Here is a 26,483-nt window from a genome sequence, read left to right as displayed (position 1 = left end):
AAATTTCTCGACAGCAAGGAGAGATGACTGTATAAACAGACATTAATTTTCTGAAAAAGTCGATGGCATCACATGAGCAATTTTTTTCTCTTCAAAGCGTACTCTTTACTACAATAATTATTCAAAAACATGTTTACTAAGTCGTCAATACGCTACACTACATGAAGATCCATTGAAAATGAGAAAATCGATGATGGTTTGTTGTTCCGAATTCGATTTGAATTTGAAATGATTGTGAGCGTTTTCGTTTGCTGCTGTAGTTGTTGTTGCGCCAAACATATTAAATCATTATTAGTACTATTAAAATTTACGCGATTTTGCACTGAATAAAATCCAATTAAATTCGAAAATCTTCAATCACCATCTTCGGCTAACGTATGCTTTGAATGCAGTAATACATATTACATAATTTGAAATTTAATTGTTCATAATGGCTCGGTCACGTTTATTCATTTCTTTTTCCCGTGAAAAAATGTTTGCATTTCCTTTATGACCCAATCTAATTTCATCATAGTCGAAAGAAATGGTCTTTTGCAACAATGTCCATTTCTCTCTCTCTCTCTCTCTCTCACTCTCACTCTCACTCTCACTCTCTATCCCTCAAGACATCACTTCTGATAGATTCACGATGTACGCACGTAAGTGAAGCAATGAATTTTATAGCTATTGTATAAATTGAATTTTATGATATATCGATATGTCAAGTATATAACCTGCGGTATCGTTTACATACGCAGCAAAACCATCCACACACACACACACACACACACACACACAAAAGACTTTCTTTTTGCGGCAAAACTACGCCTAAGGTAATATGTTGGGATAAAACAAAGTGTATTGAAAATGCTTTATTCGCACGTGCAACCAACAAAGATGAACAATGTTTACGCGGTTCAATGAAAGAAAGTGACACGAAACCTGTATCGCGCGTATACTACACCGAGTGAAATGGTATGCTAAATGCTCACTCGAATCGATTTTAAATCACGATTGTGATCGTGTCGACACTGATGTTTACATTAAATTTATTTTACTTAAAGCCAGACTAAGTTCTGTATCTTTGTTCAACGCACTCACAAAATCCGAACCAAAACTTGGCCACATATGCGATCAATTTGGTGACCAAAAAAATTTATTTGATTTTCTTTTTCTTCAATCTTTTCTAAATATCAGATCTTGTCGTATGTCGCTTTGTTCGCCTTATCTTCCACTGTTTTCATGTTTTCATAATCCCCGGAATTGTCGTTAAATTATTGTAATTAAATGATTCACGAACGTATTATGCAACTAATTTTATCGTCTTCGAATGCAAAACGGTACTATTGCTAGGTAAAAGCAAACCAATGTGAATGACTCACACTTCATTGTGAATGGCACAGAATAATCGTTAGCTTTAATAAAAAAAAAGCTCACCCAATCCACAACCATTCACAATTTTCAATTTACTCATGGCCTGAAAATGTAATGACAATAAAAACGGTGTCTTTTTCTTAAGTCATTTCGAATTTTATTTTCGTAAATTATCTTGCATTGAAACTCTGGCAACTTGAATATTCCTTATGACATATTAAGCAAGTTCGTACAAAAATAAGTATTTCTCAATTAAAACATAACACAGTTTACATTTTACACGCTAAACAATAGCCGATAGATTCTCTCTTATTTGTAATATAAATACAAAAACATGTAAGCGTAAAATTAGGCTACGTATTTATCTAATGTAAGTATTTGATTGTGGCATTTGGAAAATCTGATTTTCTTTCTGCGTCTGACTAAGAATCGGTTTCATTGAATGAAATCGAAATATCAAGCAAATCCATTGCAGTGACAATTATTTGGTAAATTAGATAGACGAGACTAAACACTATAAAAAGGATATCTAAATCGCATTTTTCTTCGTGCATGAAATTTAACGCTAATAGGAATTAAATTGTTGCATTGATTAATTAACAATCACATTGAGAATTACAATGCAACACTAATATGGCTGATATATTTTAAGTTTAAAGTACCGACCGACATAGAACACAGATTTACAAACATTTAGCATTTGTCGCGTTGTTTTTCGGTCGCTGAAAGTTGGTTGATGATTGCTTGGCGTGGCTTTTCATCGATGACCGGCAGTTCTGATTTGGATTTTACAAATCGTAACACCATTGGATGTACCAGCGTTGAGTCGTATCCTTCAGTATTTGTGAACAAACTGACAATGCAACCGACTAGAACAGTGACGATGCTACCGAAAACACTGTAGTACATGTATGACATGTTGAGGAATGATTTCAAGAACGTTCTGTTGAATGGGTGAAAAATGGAAATATTCAATTAGTTCCCGAGTTCAATGTTTCGATTCAAAGAAGAAGATTTGGAGTTTTGAAAAGAATTCAATTTTTACCTTTCAGGTGCGGAGATGTCTTCAGCCAAGGGGGCTTCGTAGAAGGTCAAATTGATGCGGCTCATGCGTTGAAATTCAGTTTCGGCCGGGTCGAACAAGAACAACGAGTGATTGGCAGTGGCATTACAACCCTATGAATTCAAATCGATTAGTTGATTATTTTGTATATTGCAAAGTTGGGTCATTTCATTTTTTTTGGATAGAAACTTACGTCAATTGAAGTTGGTAGGAATTCGGTTTTCATCATGTTGTTGCCCAAATAAGATGCGATTGACAGAGAAATAATTGTCACATGTGATGCGATCATGCCAATACTTGCACCTTTGCCGTTTGCAAACGGAATCAACATGGCCAATATGAACACACCGACCAGGGTACCACTGGTCGCTGCGTTAACAAACATTGAGATCTCAATGACGCCCGAGAACAAGCTCACTACATACGCCAATCCCATGCATATCAATGCGTATGTAACTCCAAGAGTTTTGATCGCGCACAACTGCTTGAAATCGGCAAATTTACGGAAGACTGGAATATGTGAGATGAAATCTTCCCATGTAACAGTGGCAACTGAATTGAGTGTTGACACATAAATACTGGAATCAATGCGAAAAGAATGGGATGACATGAAAATTTTGGTTTCATATGGCTTAAGAGTATTTTGTGCTTACCATAACGAGCCGTTAAAGAGGGTGGCCATGAAGAGGCCCAAAAATCCAGGAATGTATGTAAGACGATCAAGGATAAAATAAGGTAGGATCTCGTCGGTTTTCTCGATGTATCCGGCTTTGAATGGATCGCAATTGAAATATGTGGCATAGATGCCCATGCCGACGAGCCAAGACAGCGAGAACAAGAATGTCACGAACGGAACATTTGCCATAAGTGTGCTAGAAGTAAATACAAAATAATTCAATTACAAAACGATCAACACACGACACTCGACGTAATTAAAATTTCAAATATGCGACAAATTCTTACCGTGTGACATCTTTTTGTGATTTCATGCTCATGTAACGTTGCACGTTGTTTTGTTGGCAGCCCAACACCGATAACGAAATAAATAGTTGGCCCAACCAGGCGGATAGCGTGTCAATTCTGGTCGTTACATCACCGCTGAATGTGAAGAAGTCTAATCGACCGTTGTCACGATTGATCTTTACGGCTTTTTCGACACCACCTGCCTCATAAGCGCCTTGTACAATAACTCCAAACGATACGATGATCATTGTGATTCTATATTTTAATTAAATATGCATGAGTTTTATGAATTTAGTTAATTAGAATGTGGATGTGGATGGTGCTGAACGAGAATTTTTTTTTTACTAACCCCTGAATGACATCAGCCGTAATTGCGCTTTTCAAATTACCGAAAATTGTGAATAGAATTCCTAAAGCAGTCATCAGCAAATAGCTTGCCCAGTATGGAATATTGGCAACTGTATTGAGCGCTACGCATGGTGTATACATTGTTATGCCCATTATGAAAACATTTCGTGCAATGAATGTGGCTGATGCTAGGCGACGGACCAATTTGCTTTTGAATCTGCAAACAAAAACAACCGTGAAAAATCTTTATGAATACAGCTGCCAAATTCAGACTTTTTTTTTGATTCAAACGAAGACGAAAAAACAATCTATTTCTTTTTGTTTGTCTATCTAGTGACGTGAGTAAGTCTTTGATAACATTTCGTCGCGATTCTAGAAGTTACCGTATATCTACATAGTGTATAATCATACCTCATATCCAAATATTGGTAGACTGAAGTTATTCCGAGATTCAAGTAGATGGGCACAAAAACAAAGCATACGATTGGATAGGCAGATGCTAAACCATAGATGGTTTCCCACATTCCAACTCCTCGATAAAACAGTTCCGAAGGGTAGCCTATGCAATAAGAAATTAGAAAAATACAAAATTGAATGATTAATCTCGGTGTGTGACTGAATAATTGCGCAAATAATAAATCATTTATTTGTTCGCATTTCCGTATATATTTAACCCAAGCAAACATTGACTTTTGTTGTTGTTGTAAAGAAGGGTTATTCAAGCGCGGGTGAACTACATTCGTATTTACTTTAACTGGCATCATTGAGTTTGAATAGTATTCGAATTACATTTAAATTGGTTTTCAAAGAGATAAAAGCTTTTGAGCGAACGCAGCCATTATCTGGTCTGTTGTATGTGCGATATGAATCGACGCGCAGTATGTTTTTTTTTCTTCAAAATGAAATTTGTTCAAATAAAAAGCGCTTTTTTTTCTCGCCAATTATTGATGTATTGTTTACTTGAAATCGGTAAAACGTGTTTTGAAATGAATTATTTATTATTCGTGCCAATTTTGGTAGTTGCGATGACTGGCGATGACGAAGAACAAAAAAAACTGTCATTTAATTTAAACATTTGAATTAACAAAATAATAACTGAATTGAAAAAAAATAATAGACAAACACTGTTGACTCAAACGATTCGGGGTGATGTGGATTCCGAAAACATTCATTTTTCTACGCATGTTTTACACCAAATAATGGCGTGAAAATTGAATTCGGATTGTCCATTGAGTTTTTGCACTTGTTCTCGTTAAAATTTCTCAGTTTTGAATGGCTGTTTATACTTGATTCGATGAGATCACTTGATCTTGGATAATACAATACAATTATTTGGTTCAAGCAACGAAATGAAGGTGATTCAGCTGAAAACGGAAGAAACACTCCAATTTCTACTGCTATTCTATATATCCAGTGAAAGCTGCGACATTTTCAACAATTTTTACATTTCAATTCGAACGAGATGAGATCTCTTTTCCATAACATATTAGGTAAACGACCAAAAGTACTGAACTGGAAAGTGAGACCTTAATTCATCGAATAAATGACTATGTCAAAAATGTCAAATTTTTCGGCAATTGATTATTTTCTACCCAATCGGCGTGGCGTGTATAATTTAATCTAAATTATGTGATCAAAATAATATGGATGGACTCTAATGACGTGAAATAGACCATATTCAAATTGACGTATAACAGTTGAAGTGTGTTGAATGTTTTTTTTTTCACATTATTCAAGATAATGTTGGATATGCGCAGACACAGAAATAGACAGAATATTTGCATACTTTGATTAATTTTAGAATAAAAGACAAGCGATCGATCGATTGTGCGCGTGACCAGTTTCTTTGAAAAGAGCAAAATTAGCGTCATTCGAAGAATAAGCGCGAAGCAGATATAACAAGAAATGTGGTAAAAAATCGCTTTTAGCTAACTTGTAATAATTTGGACATGATTGAACCGAAAACTTGTGAAAAAAATTATTTTTGTCAATAATTTTTGATTGACAGTTCCAATTTCCAATTGTTTTAATTTAAAACAAATAATTCTTCACATTCATGTTGTTGTGAATCTATGAATGCTGATTTTTTTTTTTATTGAATCGACGATTCGTAGTGATTTGATCAAGTAAAATAAAATGATAAACGTGTGACTAATTTTATTGCCCGCTTTCAATTGTTATCAACGAGAGTGAATTATTGATAACAACAGCGAAAGTGGCCATTCAAATTTATAGTCACATGTCCATAAATTCACATGTGTGACCCAAATCAACCAACTATTCCAATAGAAATATCTGAGGTTTTTCAAGCTTATAACACTAAACATAAGCGTGCTGAAAGCGATACAAAGTAAAACGCTAGGCTTTTGCAGAAGCCTCAACGATGCGAGAAATGAAAAACAAACACTTGAAACTCTTCTTGACAAACTTGATTCTATTTTAAGTATGCGAAAACAAACGATTATCCGTACTTTGGCACACGATTAGGTGAGATTCCTTTTTTTTGTTCCTGTCAATATCTTGACGCTTATTATCTGCGTTCTTTGTTTGTATACAGCGTTTGGCGCAGTGGCAAACAGCCATATTTACGATTGCCAAACATTTAAATAATTATAGCATATTATATCGTGCTGCATCGATGTGTCGCACTCAAAGAGATCGCACGAGCGGTGCAAAGTGCATCTCATGACTGTTCACATTTTATTTATAAACACTTATTGGTGGCGGCGGCGGCGTCATTGCCACACGATGCAAACTCACATATAAACAGATTTTACTGAAAAAACTGCGACAGCAAATCTATTTGAAAAATATTCTTAAAGCAGGCCATTTTGTCAAACAAAGTGCCGTTGACCACCGCAATAGAAAAGAAAGCTAAACGTAAAAACGCAAATGTGTCTGACTGGCCCATAACATGGTATTTATAAGCTAGACACAAATATTTTGAAATTTTGATGAATTTTTGTTATTATCAATTTTCAATATGTAACTGACCGTGGCTTTACTCGGTTAATTAAGAGAAACTAAACAAAGACAAATCTCTATAAAGAAAATATATATGTATAGTCGTGTTTACACGGCTTGCAGTGTGAATTTGATGAGCTTGGAAAATTTTCATATTGGATAAAGGTTCATTGATAGTTAAGTATGTGTGTCACACCGGCTTAGGCCAATGCTGTGCTGTCCGTTTATCAATAAAACGTGATACGTGATACATCCACATGAATATTTGAAGTGATTTGATAAGCGGTTTTTTGTATACAAACGCCGTATATCAAAGCGCTCAATAATAAATCTATTTATAGACAAAGACTTCAGCGTTATCGGTTGTACGTCTCGGTTACACATCATGTTTACTATTTTGCTTGCTTTCATCATCTTCATCCACCATCGACTTTTTTTTTTCATTATTACTATTGACATTTCAATGAATCATTCATCGATAAAAAAAAAGTTCCGTTTCAATGAGCAGCAAAACTTATGTTAATTGGTAGCAATTAGACAATGCAATTGTCACATAACGACAATAAAGGAACAAAAACAACTGATTCATCAGCTGTAAGCGATGCTAAGTAATCAATTTAACGATGCCGATATAGAATAAAAACTTGATGTTCGTGACATACGGAGAAACTAAATTTTGGTTAAGATCACGGTCACTAGCAATTTTAATTCGTTTAAAATGTGTCGCCAACAAAGTAATAGAAGTCATTATGGTTTTTTTGCTCTCAATTGGACAGGTTTCGGCAGATTCATTTGACGTAATAGCAATTAAATGCAAATGTTTCATTTAAAGATAATTACGTGGTACTGCATAAATAAATAAAATATCGAAAAGGTTTTGCCATATTTTTATAAAGGAAATGATGGCGACTTTGGAGCACATGACTCCCATTTAGTGTTTAATGAGCACTATACCTTAATTAAGAACAAGTTATGTCTTAAAACTCAAAAGAATATTCAACTCGAAAACACGTAGATTCAGTTAACATGATAGTTTAATTGATTAAAACCGATAAAATTGCAACAAAAATAAACAGAAGAAGCGAAGAAAAAACTTACCCAAAAATGCACGAACTCCAAGTGTACCGCGAGCAATGGAAAGCATCATCGCAAAAATGCCAACTTGTCCCGTTGCAAATACGTAATTTGCTTTTGTGTCAGCCTGATCGGTTGGCTTCTTCTTACGCATTAAACTGCCCCATAATGGGAACAGCGTCGAACCGATCAAAAAACCGAAGAATATCAAATAATCGCAAATAATATTAAACATTGTTCTAAATCAAATAATAGTTGCTCGAAACCCGAATTGTTCAAATCGATAGAGAAAAAAAAAACAGTTTCACTTGAGTACACAAACTAAATCTTTCAGTTGCCACGCATTAAATTTCAAGCAATTTTTCTTTTTGCGCTTTTTCTTCTTTCGAACGATTACTGCTAAACTGAATCGGATGCTGGAGATTTTTCGCCGATCGTACGTGTTGATCGATGTTCTGGATTCGATATGATTGTGGCACTTCGTGATGGACAACGTTTTGATAGAGTTAGTTCACCAAATACTGTAGCAAAGCGAATGCTTCAAATAAAATAAGAATTGTCAATAGCACACGAGAAGGCCACTTCTGCACGCGTTGAACATTAAATCAACACTGAATGTGAATTTGAAAAAAAAAAGTTTTCGATTCAAAAAGAACGACTCCCCGATCAGCAACGGTATTTTTTTCGTATTTTGTCTCTTCTTTTTTTTTACGTTAACGAATTCCTTCGTCGTATTATTTAACTTTTATTGATATATTTCATTTCTTCGTTTTTATCGTTTTAACGTCTGAGTATTTTAGTTTTTCTTGTTATTTGTTGTTGTAAATCGTTGTAAACTTGTTCAGTTTCACACAGAAATTTATGTTTAAAAAAAATACGGATACTCAGTTGTAATGCTGATTTTGAATTTTGCTGGCTGTTCGATCTGAAAAGACAAAATTATCGCAACGAATTTACTTCTCGTAGTGACAATCACCACAAAGTGAGCACCAGTTTTTATAGGCAAAATTAAGCGTTTTTTTTTTCTTTTGGCAAACAGACGTGCACTCACGCACACACAACACACAAGTATATAGAGTATACTACAATAGATAGCAGAACGATGCGCGCGCAATATGAGCCACACTCATGATTCTAGTATACCTTATCATACAGTTTGAGAGAAATTATGACGACGATGATGAAGACGACAAACAATGAGCAAATTTAATACAATGATCAACCGTTCCGAGTAATCCCTAGCGCAGCGGCAAACTGCCATAAATTGGTACATTATTTGTCTACTTGAGCCTAGGTAATGATCTGTGTTTGTAACACATCAATAAATTTATTACCTGATAAAGTCTGTCACTCATAGTAGCCGCCGCAATAAGTATATGCGCAGAACAGGTGTGAAAGAAAAACGAAATTTATCACATGAGCATTCATGAGACTGTGAATGTGTGTTGATATATGAGTGTCACAAATACAAGCCAATGCAGATCAGCATCCGCAGCCCTGCACACAAACACACGGTATCTCTCTTGAAATTACCAGAATATCGACGCTATGACGATAGCATGTTATCAATGTGGTTGTTCGTTATCGACTTACAGCATAGTTGATTCACATAAACAGTGTTTTGGTCACATTCGTTTGCTCATCTATATGTAAACAAATCCATATTCGTGAGAAAATCCAACGTTTTAAATACCATTTTTTTTATGAATATAGGAAATGGTTAAGAGACATTTAAATCAATTCATAAAACCGGATCCGCACATAGGAAAAATCTGTTTTTTCGGCGAGAGAATAGTGTGTAGCAGAGTTGTGAAACGATTTGGGACATTTGCCAGCTTCAAATATTTTTTCACTGTCAATTTGTGTTAGCCCGGCAAAATCACGTGTTGCTAAAATGAACGGCGGTTGTCGTCGTCAGCTGTCTTTTTTATGTAGAATTCCGCGGTGTCTTGCCACTTTTCCCCAACTCTATACGTTTCAATTTTCACAGCTGCATTTGACACGGCAGTGAAAAATTCACGCGAGATGAACGTGCGATTTGCTCTGAACAACAACAAAAAACAAGGTGCTCCTTTTGTTTCGAGAGTATTCCGTGTTTACATTCGATTCAGTTGTCCTTATCTACTGACTAATAAATAACAGTAGTTTTTATCTACTGCTTTGCAGCCAACTCTGTCCAATGAAGAGTGTGTCAATCCATTGTCATTGCCACTTGTAGTAATTAAGTATAACACTTGTTTATGTTTGCCCACTGTCTGCAATCCTCTTTTTATACTCTGTGAATGATATTGTTGCTTGGAATTTTTTGTAATTGTTACATGGAATCGAAATTTTCCATTTTTTGACAATATGAGACTTATCAACGCTGAAAAACACTCTCACTTCACTTGCGCATCGTCCGAATCTCAGTTGCGAATCCCTATAAATATGAAAACTTTTTGAATTCCATAGATAAGTAGAATTTGAGTCATGCCTTGAAAGAACATACTCGAAACACTGCAATTTAAATAATGTAGAGTGATATTCGAAATAAACAGGATTTTAGTCTGCATATCTTATTTCTCCCATGCCATTTTTACACATAGCTTTACCAAATACATACGTTCTACAGCGAAATCGGCCCCTCACCGGTTTAATCGTACATCTTTGTGTGGTGCCAGTATTGATTGTCAAGTGCGGTAATAAACTTGATTATTTGGCCGTATAAAGGCGGAACCGCTTTGAAAATACATTGAACGATCCCTACACACAAACATAATCAAAAAGCAGAATGTCCATTCATTTTATGAATTCACGCTTCTTTCACACGAGTCTTGGATTTGGTCACATGGGTGAAACTGCCCATATACAATTTTGCTTTGGAACTTAAATTCCATCGGCGTTGCCACGTTTTTGACTTCTTCTTATGCTGTTATGTGATGACGACTGTTTTTCTCTCTTTCACCTTCGTTCACATTTGCTGCTCAACAGGAGCACGTTACCAACGAAAATCAACATAAAACCCAGACTCAACAGACACAAAAATACCAATTAATGATCATCAACAAACGTACATTTCGCGAATATCGATTTCCAAATGCAAATTTTGTGCGTAAACGTATTGTATCTTGTGAACGTGTTTTTTTGTTAACTTGTTTCCCGATTTCTGATATTTTATTTTATTCGGCAATATTTTATCACATATTTTGTTTAAGATCGACAGTGTCACTGCTCTCCGAGAGTGACATGAAAATTTCGATGAGTAACTTGGATTCAGGTTCGTTTCGTTTCTAAGTCGAAGTACTGATGTTTATTAAATCGAACAATGAAAAGTTTTACAGCATTCCAGCAAAGGTCGAATGACCTTCTTCATGATTCACGGAAAAGTTACGCACAGAATTCGAAACAGGCTTTTCACATTTCTCATGCCAAGTGACAAACGTATTGTGATTGGCGAAAAAAATTGAAACAAACACTTTTAATTTTCTTTCTTAAAACAAAGGTAGTGAGCAGAAAAAAAACACAAATTCACACACGGTCCAGATTATTCTAGGTTATGTCTGCAATGTGCTGTCAAAGTACGAAACTCTCGATTGTATTGATGAAATATTCAAATCTAACGGAAACATCTGTCAATATGTAACAAATGGAATGTTCAATAAAATTTTAATGACAAGTCGTATAGAACCGCGAATTTCGTATTTTGTAGTTCAATAGTACATTGATCAAACATGAAAAAGAAGTTCTACCGAATTCATCAAGTTCATGTGAAAGCAAAAGTTTGTTTTATGTACGTCAATCTTCTGATTGAGTCTTTAAGTAAATTGATCCAATGACCGAATCAGTTAACTGTTTTACTGTGTGGCATAACCAGTTTCCGATGGGTATGGTCGATGGCGAAAGGCGAATAAACTCAGACGTGACATAAACAATTGGATGATCCGTGAATTTAAATGAAAATCGCTTCCTTTATATTTTATGGAATAATTTATTTTTTGGCGTCAATTTTTTCTTCTTTTTCTTTGATTGCATTTTTTTTCGATTTAAAACTCATCTTTTTTTAGTACTTCAAATTTATTTTCGATACTCATGAAAATTAACATTTAAGAAAACTAATTAATTGATACCTAAAAGCATGAAAGGAAAATTTCACCATAACTTATACGAAAAAAGCATATAATTGACAATAGTCAAAAAGAGTATATTGATTTTGGGCTAACACACAGAACCATTTCCCAAAAATATCGGGGATTCACCTGTTTGTTTGATTTTTTTCCCTCTGAAGTTGACGAATTCACTGAACATTTTTTTTTAAATAATAGAATTGCGAGAAATTTCGTTCAGGGAATTTATATTTGGACTAAGAGTGAACAAAGTACTCGGAATTAGCAATTCCCAATATGAATCAATAAGGTTGTATAATGAATTTAATGACGATATTGTGTTTGAATAATACGGAACTGGCTGCTTTTTTTGCTATCTGGTGAATACCTAATGACGACATACTTGCGACGAAATAAGCTGACAATTTCTGAATTAATTGAATCTGGATAAGGAAGGTCAATACAATTGAGGTAACAATGGATGCGACGGTAACGGCAATATGTATGATTAAATGCAAACAAAATACGGCAGCAAAGCAAACAAAGTCTGGCTGCAATTAAAGGCAACACGTAGTCTGTGCTTACCCGATAACGTTATTGCAACTCTCAATTCCCATATCAACACAAATCAGCCTAAATTATCATGTAAAAAGAAAGTGAGTACGATTGTCATTCTACGGCAAGTGGATTTTCATGTATCGATTTGTTAGAACAGATTCTGTCCCGTTGCATCTGTAAATTGGATCCTAATGCAAACTATGTATGCAATGATCGAAGATAATGTGCAGAGAAAACTGCGTCAAAACATCACATAAATCAATAGTATGCATTTTGCAGATGAATAACACATGCGTGATGGAAATTTCCAATTCGTATTTCATTTTTACATAACCTCTCTCGTGTTTGTTCTTCGGCGGGTGGAATAATCGCTCATTTGTCTTGTGGCTGTTTGTTTGTTTGTTTTTTCACTTGTTTATATTTTTCATTTTGCCTAATGATATATGAATGAGATTTAAGAATCGGGATTGGAACAACAAGTCTCGTTTTCACTTTTAAATTATGGCGCTAGCCGGCTTAAAGTTGGTTTGACGGTGGTTTTTTTTTATTATTATTTCAATAAAACTCGTGTAATTAAAGCGGGCCCTTTCAAATGACTTTTTCTCTATCGGCAGATGTCATCGACGATTGCATCTCGGGAATGGGCTAATCATGTGAGTCACATGATGTGACTTTTATTTCATCTAATTATTGTGCTTTTTTTATCTCCATCAAATTCAAACAAGTGCCATTTTATTTGGACCGTTTCGTGGTTACCTTTTTTTCAAAATTGTTTATTTCAGTTTAAATCGTATTTGCAGTTAAACAATCTAAACCATAAAATATCTTAACAAACACAAGTACTTTTCGCATCTGAGCGGAATTTTTTCATTTTTACATATGCGATCGGTTAGTGTTGGTGTCTCTCTTTTAGCACTACATGAAATACTACTTACTTCGACAAACATATTTCATGTAGTACGGGCTTGTTTCAGCTGTCGTACCAGATAAAATCGTACCCACCAAACGTGCTAGAGAAGATTAGTGCGCAAATTTTTTTTATGACTTTGCGGGAAATTATTCAAGATTTAATTATCACAAACAAAACAAACATCTTTCTTCGATTAATTGTCCACTAGCTAGTTTTTTTTTCGATGCTGAGATATGCTTCTTCTCGATAGAGTCAAATCTAAATATTTCCACATTTTGATCCAATATACAATATTTACATTCAAAGAGGAAATAGAATTCATCACAAAATACAGGAGAAAAAACTGCCAACTGTTCTGGAATGACTTTTTTTTTGAAGTCACGTGCAAAGATAACAATTAACCATAAGCCCCATACTTTTTACACACACGATAAGGACTATTGTTTTTTCTTGCGTTGCCTTTCTTTTTTCACACAAATATTCGACCTTCTTTCTTAGTGAAATCAGCAATTTATCCAGATGATACCATTCTACCGCAGAGACATTTGAACTGTTGAGGATATTCGTTGAACATTGTTTGTGTGGTACCATAAATGTGGTACTTGAAAATGTTAGTACGCAAAAGCGGTACACGTGTTGTTGTAATCACGGCTTAAAAGCCACGAAAAAAGTATTTTGATGTATCGCTTTTGCGTACCGACATTTTCAATAACCGTATTTCATACGAACGTAACAATGTCCAACGAATATTCTCAGCAGTTCATTTCTTCTTTTTTATTTATGACATTTTAATCGCTCACGTGGCTTGTAGCGAAAACGCGAATTTTTACGGCTGAGAATTGGGTCTCTAATCCTCGAGATAAAAACAGAGAATGATTTGTTAAAAAAAAAAACCATGTAATCTGGTCGAGTAAATCACATTTATCTCAATTATTTTACGAGTGATGACAAAATTTATTGTGCATCATAAACGAAAATCTTTTTGCAAATTCCAGTTAATTGTTGATTTACCAAATATTTTCGAGATCGACGCATCGCCAAAATTTGTGTGAATATTCTGATAAGCAATGAATGAGGTACATTCAAATATTTGCTTAAGTAATATTTATGATGTGCCGTCTTTTGTACTAAATGATACGTATTCTCTGCGGGAAACGGATCTGAAAACACGCTATCTCACCAATTTATGAATCATTGATGAAAATGTAACGCGTCACATTTTGCGTCATTCGACGTTTTTTTTATGGAATCTTCATTAAATATATGTTTAGTTAATCTAAAACAAGTGGAGTATGTTTGATGGTTGTAAGATCCTTTTGCCAACAAATTTATTCATTCAAATTGATTTATGCTTATATTTACAAGAATCTAAACAAATATGCTTTAGAGAGAGATAGGATTCTTAGCACTGCGTGGATATTTTTGAATTACCTCTAACAATTGCTTTTATTATTTTATTGTTTTATTTTGGAAATATTTGATCGTAGGTGAAATTTTCGAGAATTCTACTTGAGATACGTTTCAATAGGCGCTGGAGAGCCCTTTCGACTAATGGAATAATATCTTTTGAAACAACATCAAAATTTTCATTTAAGACCCCATTTACAGCATCACCTGTATTTTGAAATGAAAAATAATAATGAAATAACACAAAAATGCGTTGAACAATCGCTATGTCAATAAAAAGAAAAACTTACCTAAGGCTTTATCACCGTTGAACAGGTTGAAAAGCCTAACTTTACCTTTGCCTACTTTAATTTTGATAACAAACTTTTTCATTGTAACCAAATCACTGTTTTCCTTGCGAGCAAATTGCATGCGCACACTTCCAGTAGAATCAGCTGTGTGTCGAAAGTTATACAATGTTAATAGTTTTATTTATTAAATTGGCTGTCGTTCACAATAAACTCACTGAAATTTCCTTTGAATGGGCCCGTGCCTCTGATCGGTAATAATAAAACTTGTCCATTAACTTCGTACGTTCCTTCAACCTCAAGTTTTGGGAAAAATACTTCGGCATTATAAATTTGTCCATACTCGACAACTCTAGCAAATAAAAAGATAAGGTTTGTTATGAGTCAGGTGTTCCTTGCGAAATTCCAGTGAAAAGTGTAAAAAAGTAAAGAAATTTACTCCAAACTCTTAATTTTGAAAGTTGAAGCGCCAAATGCACGAATATTTTTAGCCGTAATACGTAATCCATTGGATTGTGTGGCTTCCGAAACGAGCAAATTTCCGATGTCCATTGGCTCAATACTTGGAATGTTCAAGTCTAGTCAAAATTAAAAGGAGAGAAATAGAATGTAACAAAAAAAATGAGCTAAAAAACGATTTTGTTAGCAACTTGCCTGGTATTCCTGTCACTAATTTTGGTCTAAGCGTCTCGATCGAAGTTATCATGCAGCCGGTTAAATTCGGATCGTTCTCATGACAAATGTGCAAATAATCAGCTAAATGTGAAAAATTTGACAACATCAATAACAAATAAATAAATACATACATATACAAATGATTTGTCAATCGACTAGAATTCACTTTTTTGCGAAAAAGAAAAAAAAATTATCAAAAACTTTTCGAAATGTTGGTGCTTTTGGTACCATTGCATCATTAAGTACATTTCTGACGGACAATCATTTTCCAAATGGTATTGTATACATATCGAAAGTGACTGCGGTACATTCTAAGGCTGTAAATAGTTCGTTATGAGTAATTATTTGACGAGTGTTGCGTGTATTTGTCATTTAACAGCTACGAAGCGGCACAGTGATAGAACAATCGAAGTCAGACACTTTGAAACAAAATGACCTTGATAAAGAATGCGATTCGTTTTCTTTTCGTAAACGTCAATTAAACTAAAAAAAAAAACTATGCTACTGAAAAGCGCCAATTTTAAAACCGGTGTTTAACACACTCGAGTTCAACGTATTCAATTTCATGTGACTAGTCTATTGACATACACTAATATGCTTCATTACAACGCCGTTAGGCGAGCGGCACCTTTTAAAATTATTTGATTTTGTGTGTCAAGTGAGTTCATGCCTTTTGCAGCATTCGCGTTGAAAAGGTTTTCAAGTCAGAACCTTTTATCTTTATTAAACTAACACATGTACATTGCCTCACCAAGTTCTGAACATTTTTTCATACATTGTCCAGGTACTTGACGCAATTTACGCAGAAAACATATGATGAAATTTTCCCTCTCTGCTTTGCTTTGATAAGAATTTTATCGGAAATAAAAAAAACTGAATGTGGTGCTAGCTGACGTGAGAATTTTTCATTATCTCAATCAAAATAAAAACAGGGAAACACATTTGTAAAACACGCCGCATCGGTGTTATCATTTGAAATTTCATTTATACGTATTTTTTTAAGGTCAGTGATATTTTTAAATTTCCCCTCCAAGTGAACGATATGCAACTTGACATTAAACTTCACGAAGAGAAAAAAAAGCTTCCACGTATGCTTTTGCTTGCGAGGCTGTTGTAAAGTTTGATTTTAGTTTCAGCAAACCTAACATATTTGATGCCTGTTTTTTGAATAAGATTATATCCCGAAATCGTTTACTCATTTGATGCATGAATTTGATTTTTAAATCTTGTTATTCTGCAAAACCGGACCATTCTGAACTTTTGCTCAAAATAATAATAAACCGTGTTCAATGTGAACTTGAAACACATGTTTTTGCTTAACTTTCGCTGTCAAAGCGAAATAAACATGTATATGTCTGATATTAAAAGAGTTTTACCGATATTTTTTGCAATTCTTTAGAGAACGTTTTTGCAGTCGATTCTTTTTTTGCCAATTTAATTTATTCTGAAGATTAAATTGCGCACTTTGAAAACAGCTCAAACGGTTTTTTTATATAGCCTGTTGGACTTGTCTATAGAATGTAAAAGCGAAAATAAAATGCCATCTGGGTATCTTTATGGAGATTTCAAGTTCGATTTTAAGAACGGATTTAGAATGAAGCGAAATTTAAAGTTTATATTAAGAAAATTGCAAAAATTATCCATTACCAACGAAACAGGTACATATCTAAAAAAAAAATAAACACAAATACAAGAGTTGATAGAGTGACAAAAGGTCGCGCCCGCTTTCCGAAATGCAAATATATTTTGATAGTATGACATCCTTTTTTTGGTTATTTTGCATGTTTACGAGTCACCTTTGGCATATATTTTTGCAATGGAATTGCACCAATTGAAAGTTTATCATTTTTGTTTGTGTTACGTGAATCGATATTTCGTTTAATTTATGAATGCGTGTTCGTTTGGGTTCACGCCATCAAATAATTTCATTATACCAATTGGTTTGAGTCAATATTTGGGGGGGGGGGGAAAGTTAAACTAAGCCATAAGAACTTTTTCAAAATAATTAAAAAGACCAACACTTACGTATCGGATGTTCTGCCATGCATGGTACAAGGCATATTGCCACGGCAATGTACAATGAACTCGAGAACATTTTCATTGTTGTTACTCTTCTGCTGATTTTTCTTCTTCTGTGGAATGAATATCAAATAGAAATTGTCGTATAAAATAAATGAAACTTAAATGATAATAATACCATGCGTAAAACTAACATAAATAATAGAAAATTTAAATGAGTTCTTTTATTCTTCAAATGTTTACTCATTCTTCTTAACTATAAGAACTGAATCTTCAATATAGTTCAAAACAAACATGTTAGTTTATTTTTCTTGGATAAATTATGTCTGCAAATGCAAAAGCTAAGTAAGATCTATTAAAAAAAATGAATTCGAAATATATTCAAATAGCAACGAAAGCAAAAGTGACTGATTGACGTTCTATTTGACCATCCTCCCATTCCTTGTTTTGTTTTATCATTTTCAAGAGTTTTACTTCTTCAACAGATATGACGAGGATAAAATGAAGTATATTCTGATAAAATCTTCATTGTGTCCATAAAAAATCAAACAATGACCAGACAAAAGACCATATATTTTTGGACCTATTGTTTACACATTGCTTTGAAATATGTTTTGAAGGTCAAACTTAATCAGAATGTTTGCATTTTGCACGAGTCTATCACTTGATTTTGGAATAAATTAGCAGCACATCTTCACTTTTGTTTTATAGATTGACGCCACTGCGTTCCACTCCATAATCCGGAATCGTTATTATAAATCAGTTCATAATTAAATTTACGACATGTTTATTCGGTTAGAATATAAATGCGGAAAATTTCCAGAATACAAATATACGGAATTATGCTTTACAAGTTCGAAGCTCAGAATTATCCGAAGAAGTAAGTGTGCCGACACGCTCAGAATATTTCTTTTGTATTCCTTTCCTTTCGAAATGAAATGCGTGTGCAAAATTCCATAGAAAAGTTCTGAGTTGAATTCTTAAAACGAAAGATGGTTCTAACAAGTGTTTTATTCTAAAAGATTTTACAACTGTTTCTATCAATTTAGCTCATTTAAATTTAAATCATAATTTTTACTAATCAATTCGGTAACATACTGAATTTTTCACTTTTTTCACCGTTTATTTAGTTAAACTTTGCGATTAAACAATGAACATTGACACAGAAAATAATTCCAATAGCATATAAGATTCTTTTCTAAGAATATTTCAAAGTGGCAAATAAACTGCAAAAAAAAAAAAAAAATCAGCACTAAGATTGAATCGATGAAGTCAAGAATAACTGTTGAACGATACTGAATTCAAATTCTGAAAGACATATCACTTTTATAGTAATTCAAGGACAGCAACGATGTCCGATATATTTTGTGTATGACAGTTTTTTTTTCTGTTGTATTCTCGTTCTCCTTCTCCTTCACACTTTCGCATCGTTGCGGTTACGGAGTTTTGATGTCAACAGTATTCTGGTCGGTTTTCGCTAATCACCGCTATAAAATATCATAATGACCATAGTTTGTTGTGAGCAGTATGTTGTCGGTGTTTATGTTTCTATTTTTTTCTCTTTCATTCTATTTTTCATGTATGCGATTTTCGCTAAACTTTGTTCTATCTGCATTTGTACGGTTTTGTTTTTTCATCGAATCACGTCCATAAATGACGAGATGTTTCTGTGAGAAGATCCGATTATATTGTTCATCTGATGTTTACATGACTTATTTCATTTTGGATAGTGGCCGAATCATAACTACATATCTAATTAAATCCGTTTAAAATCATAGAGCGAATTTAATGCAATGCATGCTTTCAGTTGAATGTCCCATCAAAATGATGCAATGAATCCAATAAACAACAGCGAAATCAAAATAATAATTTAAAAAGAATAGACAAAAGTGCGATAAATAAATTTTCTACATGAATTTAACTCAAAACAAATCGTCGTAATTTACACGAAATGACGTGAAGTTAGATGAATAGCGCTATTTTTGATCCCGTTTCGTGTCGAATTGCAGTCGAATGTATATGAAACTGCTGTAAACATCCATTAAGTTCAATTTTGCATATTGTGCGTACATAATTTCCATACGGGTTTGTTGCCTCAGTATATGGCAAGCTTCCAGTAATTAAACATTCTAGTTCTCTCTAAAGATGCATAGTTGTTAATAGCCTACAGGTTTCAAATTCAACCGTATGCGTCAAACGGCAAACTACAGCTACGAACAGTTTAAAATGATTTTCTTTCGCAATACGATTTATATTACAAATGTCTCAACCAAATTGGAAAAATATTCAATCGTTAGTCGTGTTGTTTTACATGTTTCGTAAAAATAATTTACAACTTCCTCAAGGAAAAGTAATAAAAGTCGTGTGAATTTCAATGATGACATTGCGTGCATAATAATTAACAGTTTGCGAAGAGTAGACTTTGTGTCTCAACGTCTCATTTTACCGAATTCTCTAATTTCAAGTAAAAATTAATGCGACATTTCTTCCAACTGGGTTTTTTCCATTTGCTTTTGACGCAAACAAATTCATCTTCTTTCTTCTCTCCCGCTGTTGCCATTCAAACGCCACAAATGTTCCACTCGGCTAAATAATAACTATCCTTTCATTCATTTATATGTGGAGACCAAAATGTGCAAAGTCCACGAATGACAAATGATACAACATTTTGAATTAAATCGTTTTAGTTGCTCAAACAAATGAACAATTTTCAATTCAAATGAACTCACTGAATTTAAGCATATCACCGATTTGTTCCGTGCTTTGAATAATAGCCACAGGTAAGCCTTTTTTGAATGAAAAAAAAATCACATAATCGTCACGCGGCGTTGTCTGCTTTTTCATTTCATCGTTGATGTTCTCTTGATATAAAGACAAAAACAATAATAACTAGACCGACGAGTATTTCAACAAAACGTGTATGTATCTCATAATATGAAACACATCACGTTTCAGAGATTCGATCCAAGTGATAATATCTTTTAACCAGATTTTTGGATTTAAACAAAAAAAACATTTAATGGTTTCATTTTGATAAACGATTGAATTTATTATAATCCTGTTTTTTGCACAAATGAACAATGTTTTAGTTTAAGCTTTCAATGATGAAACAAAAAATGTGTCGTTTTTTCTTCAATAACAATGGTTCTTTCGGTTATCTATTTTGATTTTTTTATTTTTATTTTGTTTCATTTCTTCACAATTTTTTTCGTTGGCCCAATAAAAGTATGCCATCAAGTGTCGATTCAACGGAAAACGTTTTGAAAAAGTGCATTAATTGCACATGTGCAGAAAATATATTTGACATTGACGTTTGAATTCATCTGTCACTATTTCATTCATACACCGCGAACAGAAAAAAAAACATCTGTCAAATGATTAGTTAGTCGTATTCTGTAGTCCAAATCATATAGATTTGTGCACGTAAAAGATGTGTGAAATTCTCTCAGAATAATTGGAAATAAAGTAAATTGCACAAAATGTCACGTGTTCTACGCGGAAATTTTGGGTAAATGCATACGATTCATTTCTGTTCAGTGACTTCAGTTTCAAAATGCTCAAGTATAATTTAAAAAATAAATCTATGTAAATATGAACATGGATCATAACCTAACATTTATTGTTCAGTGACATTATGTAAAATATCAAAGGGAATATTGATTTTTTTTCTCCGTGCCGTGATTAGGTTCCAAGTACGACCAAAGGCTTTCAGACCCATTGTTATTCTGAATGTTTCTCGGTTGAATTTCTCGACACTCACGGGAAATGGAGCGTACAAACATCAATCGTTGCGACGAAAACCGGAATTGCTCTTGCAACGCGTACAGCCTGAACTGACTTTGATGGTCGTACCCAGTAGAAGCTATGGCATGTTAGCTGTGAGGTAAATTTTGAATGTTAAGTTTTCTTAATTGTGCATTTGCTCATGGATTCAACTTCAATTCCACACCAGAATTTTGCGAGGCGCATTAAAACTGCGATATTTGCTCCTGGGAGGAGCCATTACCGGAGGAGTAACATTGAATAAGGTGAATTTTCTTTAAATCACACACTTTTATCTCATTTAGTTCATGGCCTTGGCCATTCTTTTTGACAGAGATATGAAGAGTGGAGAGATGGATTGCCGGATTTCAAATGGTTAGATGATGTTCTACCCGACAACGATCAATGGAACCAATTTTCACACAATTTGAAAAACATAACAAATTCCGTTCGCGACTCAATAGAAATTGGTAGTAAAGTGTTTGATTCATAAAAATTGAAAGAGAAATAATTTCATGACATTTGTAGATCCTCGTTTAAAACAACTCAGTGAGAATAAAATGGCTGAATGGAGACGCTGGTTCGATACTCGTCTTGATGATGCAATTGAAGCCGCATCAACGCAACAACACCCGGAAATTGAGGGTAAGATTTACATCACATATGATTACTATTTTGGGTTCATTCGACTATATCGTACAAGAATGATTTATGACCGAGATCTACTACACATACACATTCGAATCGAAAAGCCGGTGCAAATTCTTACCTACATATTCATTTCTTCACAAATCATGTGACCATACTGATTGATCGCAAGATTAACGACGAATCTTTTCTTTTTCATTTAGGTTCGTTCCAAAGTCTGTCTGAATTTGTGTCAAATGTATACGGAGGTAATTAAAACAGTGAATCATTCTTGTTGCGATATTTAAAAGAAAAATTCATCAAAGAACAGTAGTGCAATAATTCATTTTTTTTCCTTTCATTTTTCAGCATCTAAAGATGAAATCCGTAAGGCAAACACCGTGAATGCAAAAGCGCCGAGCGCCGATGAGAACAATCGTAAGAAGAATGAGGCAATGCAAAAGCAGATTGAAGCTTTGCAAACCGAAATTATGAACGTTCAAATCAAGTACCAAAAGGAGCTCGAGAAATTGGAGAAAGAAAATCGTGAACTTCGTCAACAGTACTTGATCATCAAAACGAATCGTAAGACGACGTTGGGCAAGAAAATCAAAGTGAGAACATTTCCATTGAAATTATACTTGATTTGCATTTCAATTGCTTGGAATGAGTGAACGAAAAAAATACAATATAATGAACTTCTTCTCGAACAGAAATCGCTCATTGACATGTACTCCGAAGTTTTGGATGAGTTATCTGGCTACGATTCAAGCTATCAGACTGCAGATCATTTGCCCCGTGTTGTGGTTGTCGGAGATCAATCCTCTGGAAAAACTTCTGTCTTGGAATCGATTGCAAGAGCTCGAATTTTCCCTCGTGGAAGTGGTGAAATGATGACACGTGCTCCAGTCAAAGTCACACTGTCGGAGGGCCCATATCACATTGCACAATTTAGGAACAGTGATCGTGAATATGATTTAACTAAAGAATCCGAATTGGCCGAACTGCGTCGTGAAGTTGAACTACGGATGCGTTCATCGGTGCGAGGTGGAAAAACGGTGAGCAACGATGTGATTTCAATGACGGTCAAGGGGCCAGGTTTGCAGCGAATGGTGTTGGTCGATTTGCCTGGAATCATCGCAACACAAACGGTCGATATGGCAAATGACACCAAAGACTCCATTCATCAAATGACCAAGCATTACATGAGCAATCCAAATGCAATCATTTTGTGTATCCAAGATGGATCGGTCGATGCAGAAAGGAGCAACGTAACCGATTTGGTTCAACAATGCGATCCCATGGGCAAGCGCACAATTTTCGTTCTGACCAAAGTTGATATGGCTGAGGAACTGGCTGATCCAGATCGCATCCGAAAAATTTTAGCTGGAAAATTGTTTCCAATGCGAGCACTTGGCTATTTTGCCGTCGTTACTGGCCGTGGACGTGGAGATGACTCCATCGAAAGCATTAAGGATTATGAGGAGAAATTCTTTAAGAATTCAAAACTGTTCCAGTGAGTAAACGTTATTATTTGTGTATCCAAGAGCGGGAGCTAACAATATGTTCCGATTTGGATTATTTGTAGGAGTGGCGTCATCATGCCGCACCAAGTCACAACACGAAATCTTAGCTTAGCTGTTGCTGATCGTTTCTGGAAAATGGTAAAAGAAACCGTTGAACAACAAGCAGATGCATTTAAAGCCACCCGCTTCAATCTGGAAACTGAATGGAAAAATAATTTCCCAAGGTAAATGTCTCGCTGATGCATTCACATTTACTTTGCCTATTGCTATATTTTTGCCAAACTTTTCTTCCAATACAGACTGAGGGAATCGAGTCGCGACGAATTGTTTGAAAAAGCAAAGGGAGAAATTTTGGATGAAGTTGTCAATTTATCTCAAATATCAGCCAAAGACTGGGAAAATCTGCTATACACAAAACTATGGGATAAATTGTCAAATTACTGCTTTGAAAATATTTATTTAGCAGCCGCAAATGCTAGTTCGCCAGGTGACTATTTATTGAAATTGTCTGCAAAATCAATAGTTTACTTTTTAACTAAAATTCACATTTATGACCAGGTCAATTCAATACAATGGTTGATATTAAACTTCGTCAATGGGCCGATCAAGGGCTGCCATCGAAATCGGTTGAGTCTGGTTTCGAAACGCTTCAAAGTGAATTCAAGCGGCTAATTGAATTAGCTAAAAAGTCTCCGGACCATGATGATCTGTTTGATAATTTAAAAACAGCTGTAATGGAAGAAGCGGTGAAACGACACACATGGGAAGATAAAGCCACTGATATGTTACGCATCATCCAGTTGAATACACTGGAGGATCGAAGTGTTCACGATAAAACTGAATGGGATCAGGCGGTTAAATTTTTTGAAGAGTCGGTTAAATCAAAACTTCAATCCACCGAACAAACCATGTCCGAAATGTTCGGTCCGGGCACATATGAGAAGTGGCTGAAATGGACCTCAGGCACTGAAGATCAAACGAAGAGGCGTCACGTGAAAAGTGAATTAGATAAAATCCTAAGCAGTGATCAAAAGCATTTACCAAGTTTAACGTATGACGAAATGACGGCCGTTCGAAAGAATCTACAACGATCAAACATTGACGTGGAAACTGATTATATTCGAGAGACTTGGTACCCAGTGTATCGACGTCATTTCTTAAAACTGGCCATGTCTCGAGCGTACGACTGTCGAAAGGGATTCTATTTGTATTCACAACAACAGGGCAGCAGTAATTATGATCAAATCATCAATTGCAATGATGTTGTACTGTTCTGGCGCATTCAGCAAGTGCTCAAAGTTACATCAAATGCTCTGCGACAGCAGGTGGTGAATCGAGAAGCTCGACGACTTGACAAAGAAATCAAAGAAGTTCTCGATGAATTCAGCGATGATGAAGATAAGAAAGTCCAGCTATTAACTGGGAAACGTGTTTTATTGGCAGAAGAATTGAGTAATTGATTGGAAACATACAAACATAAGTTGTACAGATTTTAATCAAACGTTTTTCCCTTTATTTTCAGTTCGTGTGCGGCAAATCCAAGAAAAATTAGAAGAATTCATAAATGCATTGAATCACGAGAAATAATTGGCTATGAAATCGCTTCACTGGTTCCCTCACACTAGATTTTTGAATTTCTGTTTGCATGCTGCTTAAGATAATTTAAATTGCACAACTATTATTTCGTAAAATTGAAAAAAAGAAGAAAAAAAATATATGTTATTTCTTAGAGAAATAATCCAAACTAATGAGTCTTTTATTAAATATCTCAACTGACGAGGCCTATTCAATGGGATAGGCTGTTGTGTTGTGTTGTGTTGTAGCAATGGTCAAGTACGCAGCCATGTTTGACATCTGTCAAAATATCAATTGTCAATCGGATAAGACGAAGCTTTTCAAAGTTCTATCGAATTATTAGTGAAGAGAATGTTCATTTTGACTAACAAAAAAATCACAACTATTCATTTTTATGGTTGATTTTAGTTTTTAAATTCATTTTAAATGTTCGAATTTGTGTTCATATAAAGCGTTGCTAGTATTATTTTGAACAAAAATTACGACGTAATTTGAGGAAGCTGCATTGTGTTGACGTGTGTATACAATGTCAAGGCACTCAAATTTCCATTTTCGCGGAGAACGCGAGGGTCGTGTCGCCCAAATGAGTAGACAAGAGGAAGTAATTGCACGAAAACGCCAAGCGATTTTGGAAAAGCAAAAAACAAATGAGCTGGCAAAACAAGTGGTAGCCGCGCAGAGTGGAACTGTAGCCAACGAGCCAACACCACCAATTGCATCCGGGTCAGTGAAAGAAACAAAACATCCATTGAACTTACCTAAGCAGATATTCGAAGTGGAGCCACCACAACCGAAGAATAATTTCACAAATGATGGGTCATTTTTTGAGAATTTTCGGAAAATCACCGAAGCAGCCAAGAAGGCAGAGGAAGACAAGCAGAAACTTGAAGCGGATCGCCTAGCTAAAGAACAAGAACAACAGAAGGCAGAAAGTGACGAAAATGCTGAGCAAATGATGCCACCGCAACCAATTCCACCGTAATTGATTTGAGCCCATGACAATTTGGATTTTTAAGTTTCATTAAATATGTTACTTTATCCATATGATTAGATTGGATTTGATTGAAAGATATATACTAATGACCATTTTGATAAATCGATTTTAGGTTGGACTCGGCATTCTCAACTAATTCAATGGCTCTGGGGCCAATTCCAATGAAGGAGCCAATTATATTTCATCAAAATATTCCGCCTTTTCTGAATCTAGGTGCCCCACCACCACCACCGCCGCCACCTCCTGTATCGATCGAGCAAATGATGCCACCGATCGAGCAAATGATGCCACCGATC

The 26,483-nt window shown here is 34.9% G+C and overlaps 4 protein-coding genes across 17 annotated transcripts in view; 2 read left to right on the top strand and 2 right to left on the bottom strand.

Moving 5' to 3' along the window:
• Positions 1 to 1,487: 1,487 nt before the first annotated feature.
• LOC129580574 (sodium-coupled monocarboxylate transporter 1) lies at positions 1,488 to 11,362 on the bottom strand. 11 transcript variants are annotated; one of them, XM_055471164.1, is made up of 11 exons: positions 10,368 to 11,303; positions 9,527 to 10,184; positions 9,100 to 9,408; positions 7,790 to 8,690; positions 4,139 to 4,286; positions 3,729 to 3,944; positions 3,380 to 3,634; positions 3,070 to 3,288; positions 2,610 to 2,994; positions 2,399 to 2,529; positions 1,488 to 2,296 (listed from the first exon to the last, which is right to left on the bottom strand). In XM_055471164.1, the coding sequence occupies exons 4-11, from the start codon at positions 7,998 to 8,000 to the stop codon at positions 2,047 to 2,049; spliced, it is 1,815 nt and encodes a 604-aa protein (XP_055327139.1). In that variant the 5' UTR covers positions 8,001 to 8,690; positions 9,100 to 9,408; positions 9,527 to 10,184; positions 10,368 to 11,303; the 3' UTR covers positions 1,488 to 2,046. The 11 variants fall into 11 exon arrangements, with proteins under 11 accessions (XP_055327139.1, XP_055327131.1, XP_055327148.1 ...); XM_055471156.1 differs by having other exon boundaries at positions 10,254 to 11,301; XM_055471173.1 differs by having other exon boundaries at positions 9,527 to 10,199; positions 10,368 to 11,290.
• Positions 11,363 to 14,606: 3,244 nt separating this feature from the next.
• Positions 14,607 to 17,810, bottom strand: LOC129564716 (circadian clock-controlled protein daywake-like). Its single transcript, XM_055438890.1, has 6 exons — positions 17,710 to 17,810; positions 15,664 to 15,765; positions 15,449 to 15,587; positions 15,228 to 15,361; positions 15,013 to 15,156; positions 14,607 to 14,929 (listed from the first exon to the last, which is right to left on the bottom strand). Exons 1-6 carry the CDS (start codon positions 17,783 to 17,785, stop codon positions 14,778 to 14,780), a joined length of 747 nt encoding a protein of 248 aa, XP_055294865.1. The 5' UTR covers positions 17,786 to 17,810; the 3' UTR covers positions 14,607 to 14,777.
• Positions 17,811 to 20,505: 2,695 nt separating this feature from the next.
• On the top strand, positions 20,506 to 25,362 carry LOC129580516 (dynamin-like 120 kDa protein, mitochondrial). 4 transcript variants are annotated; one of them, XM_055471015.1, is made up of 12 exons: positions 21,053 to 21,211; positions 21,389 to 21,586; positions 21,656 to 21,731; positions 21,800 to 21,935; positions 21,994 to 22,110; positions 22,317 to 22,361; positions 22,462 to 22,706; positions 22,806 to 23,608; positions 23,681 to 23,842; positions 23,918 to 24,105; positions 24,177 to 25,070; positions 25,141 to 25,362. In XM_055471015.1, the coding sequence occupies exons 1-12, from the start codon at positions 21,183 to 21,185 to the stop codon at positions 25,203 to 25,205; spliced, it is 2,958 nt and encodes a 985-aa protein (XP_055326990.1). In that variant the 5' UTR covers positions 21,053 to 21,182; the 3' UTR covers positions 25,206 to 25,362. The 4 variants fall into 4 exon arrangements, with proteins under 4 accessions (XP_055327008.1, XP_055326990.1, XP_055326979.1 ...); XM_055471004.1 differs by having other exon boundaries at positions 21,093 to 21,288; XM_055471033.1 differs by lacking the exon at positions 22,317 to 22,361 and having other exon boundaries at positions 20,506 to 21,211.
• A 150-nt stretch (positions 25,363 to 25,512) lies between these two features.
• The window catches only part of LOC129580533 (SURP and G-patch domain-containing protein 1), a 3,792-nt gene continuing 2,821 nt past the window's right edge, over positions 25,513 to 26,483 (top strand). Inside the window, exons 1-2 of the mRNA XM_055471045.1 lie at positions 25,513 to 26,171; positions 26,300 to 26,466. Of these exons, the coding sequence (XP_055327020.1) occupies positions 25,720 to 26,171; positions 26,300 to 26,466 (619 nt within the window). The 5' untranslated portion in view covers positions 25,513 to 25,719. The remainder of the gene's footprint in view (positions 26,172 to 26,299; positions 26,467 to 26,483) is intronic.

This window comes from Sitodiplosis mosellana, unplaced genomic scaffold (genome assembly GCF_009176505.1).
Source record: "Sitodiplosis mosellana isolate CC-2019 unplaced genomic scaffold, AAFC_SMos_1.0 Smas_scaffold_1, whole genome shotgun sequence".
Taxonomy (NCBI): Eukaryota; Metazoa; Arthropoda; class Insecta; order Diptera; family Cecidomyiidae; genus Sitodiplosis; species Sitodiplosis mosellana.
Note: the sequence above shows the minus strand (reverse complement) of the source record. Positions and strands in the feature narration are given on the sequence as shown.